We start from the raw sequence: 8625 nt of genomic DNA, 5'->3' as shown, positions 1-8625 counted from the left end.
CAACTTCAAGCGTGCCAACATTTGCATCATGGGGGTGCCAGAAGGAGAAAAGAGAGAGCAAGAAATTTAAAACCTATTTGAAAAAAATAATAACAGAAAACTTCCCTAACTTGGTGAAGGAAATGGACATACAAGTCCAGGAAGCACAGAGAGTCCCAAACAAGATGAACCCAAAGAGGCCCACACCAAGACACATCATCATCAAAATGAAAAAGGTTAAAGACAAAGCGTGAATCTTAAAAGCAGCAAGAGAAAAGCAGTTCGTTACCTACAAAGGTGCTCCCATAAGATTATCAGCCGATTTCTCAAAAGAAATTTTGCAGGCCAGAAGGAAGTGGCAAGAGATGTTCAAGGTGATGGAAAGCAATGACCTACAAACAAGATTACGCTATCCTGCAAAGCTATCATTTAGAATCGATGAACATATCAAGAATGTTCCATACAAAAAAAGCTAAAGGAGTTCATCACCACCAAATCAGTATTATATGAAATATTAAAAGGTTTCCTTGAAGAACAAAAATATGAACAATAAAATGGCAATAAATACATATCTATCAATAATTGAATCTACAAACAGAAAGAGCAAGTAGAACAGAAGCAGACTCATAGATACAGAGAACTTTTTGTTGTTTGCCAGATGGGAGAGGGCTGGGAGGATGGGTGAAGAAGATGAAAGAATTAAGAAATACAAATTGGTTGTTAGACTAATGGACCTCAAAGGGAAGGGGGAGGGAGGGAAGGAGGAGATAAACCAAAGAACTTCTATGCATATATGCATAACTAGTGGACACTGACAATAGTGTGGGGAAGGCAGGAGGGAGGTGGGATTGGGGAGGAGAGGGTCAAGAGGGGAAAAAATAGGGACATCTGTAATACATTCAACAATAAAGATAAATTTTAAACAAACAAACAAAACAAAACACATTCAATTTACAGCAGCAACAAAACCCATAAAATACCTATGAGTAAATCCAATAAAATATTTCTAAGACCTCCACAAGGACAACTGTAAAATGTTGCTGAGAGAACTGAATAAGATCTGAATGGAAGATATACAAGGTTCATGTATTGAAAGACTCTATTAATATAGCTATTCTCACCAAATTTGTTTACAGATTCCTGATAAAAATTCCTGCAGGCTTAAAAAATTTATATGAAAATTCAAAGGACCTAAACTATCTAAAGCAATTATTTATTTTTATTTTTTAAAATCCTCACCCAAGGATATTTTTCCATTGATTTTCAGATAGAGTGGAAGGGAGGGAGAGAGAGAGAGAGAGAGAGAGAGAGAGAGAGAGAGAGAGAGAGAGAAAGAGAAACATCGATGTGTCACATAGATAGGTTGCCTCTCGAACAACCCCAACCAGGGCTGGGAATCCGTAAGGTGCCCATGACCAGACTCTAACTGCTGAGCAAAACTGGCCAGGGCTATCTAAAGCAATTTTAATAGAGAAGAACAAATTTGAAAGAACTTTCCCTACTTACTTTCAAGACTTACTATAAGGCTACAATAATCAAGACAGTTGGGTATTGGTGAAGAGATAGACATCTAGATCAATGAAAAAGAACAGAGAGTATAGAAACAGAGCTACATATGTATGAGCACTTGATTTTTGGCAAAGGTACAAAGGCTATATATACAATGGAGAAAGAAAAGTATTTTCAACAAATGGTGCTGTATTAATTGGATATCAAAATGGAACAAAATGAACACCATAGTTTACCTCATACTGTACACAAAAATTAACTTGAAATGGTTCATAGACCAAAATGAAAAGCTTAAAGTATAAAATTATCAGAAGAAAATATAGCAAATATTTGTAACATTGGCTTAGTCAGAACATTTCTTAAAAAGAACACAATTATAAAATAAGAAGTGGGTTAAATGAACTTCATAAAAATGTAAAACTTTTGTTTTTTGAAATCACTAAGTAAATGAAAAGGTAAGTCAGGACAGAGGAAATTCACAAACCATATATCAAAGAAATCAAATGTAGATTTTATAAAAAAAACTGTTGCAACTCAGTAATAAGAGGACAAACAACCAAATTTAAAAAGAACAAAATATCTGAACAGATTATTTTACAAAAAAATAACCCTAGCCGGTTTGGCTCAGCGGTTGTAGCATCAGCCCATGGACCAAAGAGTCGTGGGTTCAATTTTGGTCAGGGGCATTGCAGTTTGGTCCCTAGCCCTGGTCAGATCATGTGAGAGGCAACTGGTCGATGTGTCTCTTTCACATCAATGTTTATCTCTTTCTCTCTCTTTCCCTCCCATTCTATCTGAATATAAAAAAATATCCTTGAGTGAGGACTAAAAAAAATATATATGTATGTATGTATATATATGAATAGCCAATGAGTACATGTAAAGATGCCGAACATCATTAGTCATCAGAGAAACAGAAATTAGATCTACAAGATACCACTATGCACCCTTTAGAATGGTTACAATTTAAAAATATTAGCAAAAATACCTTGACCATTCTAAGTATTGGTAAGGATGAGGGGAAATTGGAACTCCAATTCTCTACTGATAAAAATGCAAAATGGTGAAACTCCCTTGGAAAAGACAGTTTGTAAATTTCTTAAAAATTAAACTTACAACTTCCATACAATATAGCCATTCCATCCCTAGGTATTTACTCAAGAAAAATAAAAACATACATCTACCTAAAAAATTGCATGTGTATGTTCAATATCAGCTTTATTCATAATAGCCCCCAAATGAAAAATATCTAAATAGCCATCAACAGATAAAAGGTTAAACATTTACCAAATCATGGAATACTACTCAGCAATAGAAAAGAATATGCTATTATTGCATGCAAAATCATTATATTTAATAAATAAAGCCAGACAAAAATGAGAGTGTATGCTTATGATCCAATTTATATAAAAATATTATCAAATGCACACTATAGTGACAGAAAGTAGATTAGAGATTGCCAGGGATTGAGGATTGAAGGAGGGATAGATTACAAATGGCAACAAAGAAACTTTTTGAGGTGATGGAAGTGTTTATTGTTTTGATTATGGTCATGGCTTCATAGGCTTAAATATATGTAAAACAGATAAAGTCGAATGCTTTAGATATGTTTAAAACTTTAATTGTACTTTAACAAAGCTGAAATGCTTACTCACATGTAGATACAGGCTGAAAGGACTAAAAGTGATGTGTTTTGGTATTTTATTCTCATATTTTGTTTGTTTTTACTTTTTTCATTGTAAATTCATTTTTTCCCTTGCTGACCTCTTTAGACTCTTCCACATATCTTCCTTTTCTGTATTTGAAGACAATAGCATATGCTACTGAAAGTCTGACTCCTGAGAGATTTTTTTCTTGTTAATTACTAGGTCTCTATCCCAAGCCTTGCTTCAAAATCTATAAAAACATATTTTTCTTCAAAAAACTAAAAAAATTACCAACATGAATATATAAATGACTAATAGGGATGAATGTGTTAGTTCCTTTTGTTGTTCCTGGTTGATTCACTTTTTTTTTTTCCATAAGAGATTCATTTCATTTTCTAACAGGTCTCTTTAGTGACACTCTCAATGACATCTCTCTATCATCTCCTTAAAAGCTCAGAATGTACTGCCCACCAAGATCAGAAAAAGTTGATACTCCCATGAGATGTATAAATTAATAAAAGTCTTCACTGTGGTAACTCAGCTCTCCTTCAATCACCTTTTGACTTGGACCCTTGACTTTTACTTTTTCCACAAAGTTCTGTCCTCACTTTTCCACCCTTCCAGAAACACCCAAGAAAGGGTGCTTTCTTCATTTCGCCTTCAATTATGTTCTGATCATGGTCCCTGAATTTTACTGCTTCTAGAAAGTTTTGTGCTCATCCACCACCATCAGATAAATATCCAGAAAGGGGGTCTTAATTTGGTTCTCTTTCAACCAATCACATTGTGACATTGTTCTCTGACCTTTACCACTTCCTGAAAGTTCTGACCATTATCATCCCACTCCCTCAGGAACACCAAGGGGAGGGAATTTATTTCAGATCTTCAAAAACACCATATTCTAAACCCCAACACTGAGCCTTATTTCTTCCAGAAAGTCTGTTTTTATCCCCATCATCACTCAAAAACCTTGGTGAGGCTTCCTTCAGTACTTTTACAAGTCGAGTTCTGATCTCACCTTCTATCCCCAAATTTTTTTTAAAAATTGAGGCTATTTTGGGAAATCTAGGATTGGTATAGAAGGTATGGTACTGATTTTCAGAGTGAACAAAAGCCCATTCATGAACATCAATCACCTACCCCTTAAGAAGTGTTTATGAGTTAACCACCTTACATTTTCAGATCACTCTCCATCATCCCCTTCTTCTATCTACAAAAAGGATGAAAGATCATTCTATGTCCAAAATTTTATAAGGGGCCCAGAGTCCTCCTTAAACATGTTTCTCAATTGAACATGCAGAGACTCTGATGACTAAAGTTTGAACATTAAATAAACAGTGACTTTTGTGTAAGTTGCACATTTGTTTATACACACCACTGGCAATCAGTACACACAGCAAGAATTTCCAAATCACACCTCGTGGAGGCACTGTAGTGAGCAGACAAGCACCCTAAAATGGAAACTGTGGTCCCAGCTCTACCACTAACTGGCTGTATGACCTTAGTAAAATCAATTTCCTATCGTTTCCTTATTTGTGAAATGAAGTTTGGATTGAAAAAGTGACCTTCATTTTTTTTTTATCCTATGACCTACAATTAGAAATACTTCTTAAAATACCTTTTAAAAGGTGACAATATTTCTTACATGTAAAACTAAAACATGTTTTTCAAAATAATTCTTTTTTTTTGTTTTAATCCTCACCAGAGGTTATTTTTCCATTTATCTTCAGATAGAGTGGGAGAGAGGGATTGAGAAAGAGAAAGAGAAGAGACACATTGATCAGTTGCCTCCCGCATGACCCTGGCCAGGGCAGGGGACTGAACCACAACCGAGGAATGGGCCCTTGACCGGAATCAAACCTGAGACTCTGGGCCACAGGTCGATGCTCTAACCGCTGAACCAAACCTGCCAGGGCTCAAAATAATTCTTAACACTACTTATCAGTGATGGATTCTGATATTTTTTGTTCTATTCCTTTGTGGGTCTGGAGGATAGAAGCCAGAGGTCCTACATTCTCAAAAAGTTCCCCCACCAAAGTGTTTTTTATGCAGATGATGAACTCGCACTGTTTGAAAAACAGTAGAAAATACATTCTTAAAATGGTATCTGATGTTGAATTATGAGAAGGATCCCTTCTTACTGATTGGGGGACCAGAAAATGTAGTCAAAGTGTAATGAGATTTTGAGCCCAGGTAGTTGGGGGAGGAAAGGTAATATTCACAAAAAATAAAAACTAGAATGAAAGAGGAAGATTGATTTTTTAAACTGCTTTATTAATTTCACATCATGAAAAGAATATTTTTTTTCTAAAAACTGGGTGAAATTGTCCTGCTGGACAAAGAGTTTTACACTGAGAGAAAAATAATATTCGATTAGAAACTATTAAGAGGAAACACTAAAAGGCCTGTTGAAAAGTAAATCACAAAACTACTAGCTTTTCAAGCAGAGGCCGCATTATTAACCTCAGGGAAAAACCTTAGGATTCAAGGTATAAGGCAAAAGTCATAATGATTATCAGGTTCAGGAGTTTGGAAGCGCTTATCATGTCTCATTTGCTGCTCCCTAGTCTTTCTCCTGATTTCCATCCGCTGCATTGCGATCTTTTCTGCATCATCTCCCACTTCATTGTGATCAACACGTTTGTTAGACATGGCCCATCTAAAATTAGGGACAAGTCGCTTAACCCACCCCAGCTTGACATTTCCTCCAGGCTTCTGGGCTTCGCCTCCTCCCAAATTGCGTGGTTCCTCCTCATTTTGCACAGGGGCCTCATTCTCTCCTTCGTTTTCCTGTTGGGCATTTTCCATGTTGAGATTTTTTACTGCTTGTTCCTCTTTGGACGCCATTGCTCCTAGGAGACAAGAGATAGAGGGACTATTGTAATGGTGAACTAATGAGCACCGAGGACAGAAGACCTACTACGCACCTTTCACGATTCAGAGCCCTGGAGTTCAAAGGCCTTTTAAAATTGCACTTTTCACGCTCGAGAGGCTCCCTACGCCCTCTAGGGGGCCTCCAGTCCCAGCCCTGCCCCCTCCCTCTGACTCCCCTCCCCTCCCCTCCCTCGCCCCAAACCCACCATTTTCCCTGCGATCCAAGCCCAGAGGACGAGGTCGAGGTGGGTGTAAGCATTCGAGGTCTCAGGGCTTTCCACTCGTTCCCCGCCCCCCACCCCTGCACCCCGCACCCACCTGGGCCTATCCTTGCTGTCTGCTCCTCCTCCCGATTCTCGCCGCGAGTGCGCCGCCGCGACACTGGGACCCGAAGACCTGCAGAGGGCCGGGCGGGGGGCGGGGGGCGGGGGGCGGGGGGCGGGGGACGCTGCAGCCCAGCGCTCGGCGCCCACCCTTCCCGGACCCCCGCCCAGCCGCGCCGCCCGCCCTGAACCCACACGCCCACGCCCCCTGCCTCCCGCCCCAGCCGCCCCGGCCCCGCGCTGACCACCATTTTCCACACCGAGAAAGATGGGGGCGGGGCGGGGGGCCGGGAGGCAGGTGTTTCCGAAGGGTCGTCGCCTTGGGCCATCCAGCCCTCCCCCGGGAAAAGCTCAGCGTTTTCTGCAGACGCACCCGGGGCCGCGGCGTGGGAGCTGCGGTCCCTGCGTGGCTTCGCCCGGGGCAGCCCGATCCCCCGGAGGGCTCCGCCAGCCAGGCCCACTCTGCACACCACGCCCAGGGAGCCGCTCCCAGTCCCTTACCTGCTCTCCCTCCGCCTCCTTTGCTGGGGGCTCCCCTGGCCTGTGCGCCCTCAGGGCCACCTGGAGCAGCGAGCGGGAAGGATGCAGGGATCGCCGGGTCTGGCGCTCGAGCCTGGCGCGCGCAGGTCTATGTAGGGCAGTCACGTGAGGCCTTCGTCACAGGAGCGGCCCCGCCCCGGCCCCGCCCCCTCCTGCTGCGCGGGGTCACGCAGAGCCTGGAGCCTGCAACCCACCCCTGCCCCCGCCCCCGCGTCCCTTTAACAACGTGAGCATGGGCTCTGTTGATGTCCTTTCTTTGTGTAGTCCTGGGCCTTTGCTGGTTATCTACTCAGGGGCCTGGTGGCCATTCCCAGTGCTTCTCTGGGGACTTGCTTCTTCCCACTTGTATACACCCCTGCCCCCGCCAGGACTCACTTGTGAAATATAAGGTGATGCAAAAAAAAACCCCCCAGTGTTGAAGATGAATTCCATTTTAGTGCAATATTTAAAAACAAAACAAAATTTATTCAAGAATATCTACGATGAGCAATATGCAACATCTACTGTACTCCCAAACTCTGATCCACTTTGCTGGCAAAGCCTACCATTTTCTTTTAACAAAAATGCATGGGGGGCCCTGGCCCGTTTGGCTCAGTGGTTGGAGCGTCCACCTGCGGTCCGGAGAGACCCGGGTTCAGTTCCCGCTAAGGGCACGTACCTCGGTTGCAGTTTGTCCCCGGCCCTGGTTGGTCGTGCGGGTGGCAGCCACTTGATGTGTCCCTTTCACATCGATGTTTCCCTCTCTCTCTCTCTCTTCCTCTCTCTCCCTCCCACTCTATCTGTACAAAAAATAGAAAAATGTCCTCGGGTGAGGATAAAAAAAAAAATGCATGGGGGGACAGGAAATGAGTCAAGGACATGGATTTTTTTCTAATTATCCTTAATACCTTTGTTCATTCCTTTTTTGTTTAAAATCCATTCTCTTTATATAGTTTACATTAACTTTATAATAACTTTTTTAATGGAAAATTTCAAACATATTAAAAAAAAATAGAATAGTACAATCCTCCCTGGATATCCATGGGGAATTGGTCCGGGACCCCAGGGGATACTAAAACTCCAGGATGCTCAAGTCCCTTATATAAAATGACATGGTATTTGCATATAACCTACATATACCCTCCCAAATACTTTAAATTATCCCTAGATTAGTTATAAAATGTAATACTGTAAATGTTATACAAATAGTTTATACTGTGTTGTTTAGGAAATAACAAGGAAAAAAGTCTGTACATATTCAGATACACCTATCATAGTCCTAACAACAAAGTACATGTCATCAGCAACATCAATTTTAAAAAATATTCTTGATCTGCAATGAGGATGCAGAACCATGGATATAGAGAACCCACTATATAATGAAAGCAAATGTGTTGTTCACAGTTAACAACTTATCGTCAATCTTATTTTATCTATATCCTTACCCATTTCCCACCTTTAGAGATGATTTTTAAAGTAAATCCCATACGTAATATCACTTTGTGCATAAGGTTTCAAAGTGCATATTTACAAGGACCTTCTTTTCCATGTAAAACCACAGTATTATTATCACACCTAAAATTAATAGTTCCTTAATATCATGTTATGTAATGCTTGTTCAAGTTTCCAATTCTTTCTCTCTTTTTCTAAGTTTGTTTGGATTAGGATTCAAATGAGACCTCATACCTAATGCTTCTTTCAAGACACTCTTTATTTTTGGCTTTGACAATATGATTAAAATGTGTCTCCGTAAGAGTATTCTGCTTAGGATTTGT

The 8625-nt window shown here is 40.7% G+C and overlaps 1 protein-coding gene across 2 annotated transcripts; it reads right to left on the bottom strand.

The window, feature by feature from the left end:
* Nucleotides 1-5387: 5387 nt before the first annotated feature.
* Nucleotides 5388-6944, bottom strand: BEX4 (brain expressed X-linked 4). Of its 2 annotated transcripts, XM_036271254.1 has the most exons (3): nucleotides 6833-6944; nucleotides 6327-6404; nucleotides 5388-5986 (listed from the first exon to the last, which is right to left on the bottom strand). In XM_036271254.1, exon 3 carries the CDS (start codon nucleotides 5979-5981, stop codon nucleotides 5619-5621), a length of 363 nt encoding a protein of 120 aa, XP_036127147.1. In that variant the 5' UTR covers nucleotides 5982-5986; nucleotides 6327-6404; nucleotides 6833-6944; the 3' UTR covers nucleotides 5388-5618. The 2 variants fall into 2 exon arrangements, with proteins under 2 accessions (XP_036127147.1, XP_036127146.1); XM_036271253.1 differs by lacking the exon at nucleotides 6327-6404 and having other exon boundaries at nucleotides 6833-6919.
* Nucleotides 6945-8625: the final 1681 nt, after the last annotated feature.

This window comes from Molossus molossus, unplaced genomic scaffold (genome assembly GCF_014108415.1).
Source record: "Molossus molossus isolate mMolMol1 unplaced genomic scaffold, mMolMol1.p scaffold_m16_p_2, whole genome shotgun sequence".
NCBI classification, from domain to species: Eukaryota; Metazoa; Chordata; class Mammalia; order Chiroptera; family Molossidae; genus Molossus; species Molossus molossus.
The sequence above is the reverse complement of the archived record's forward strand: the minus strand, read 5'-3'. Positions and strand labels throughout refer to the sequence as shown.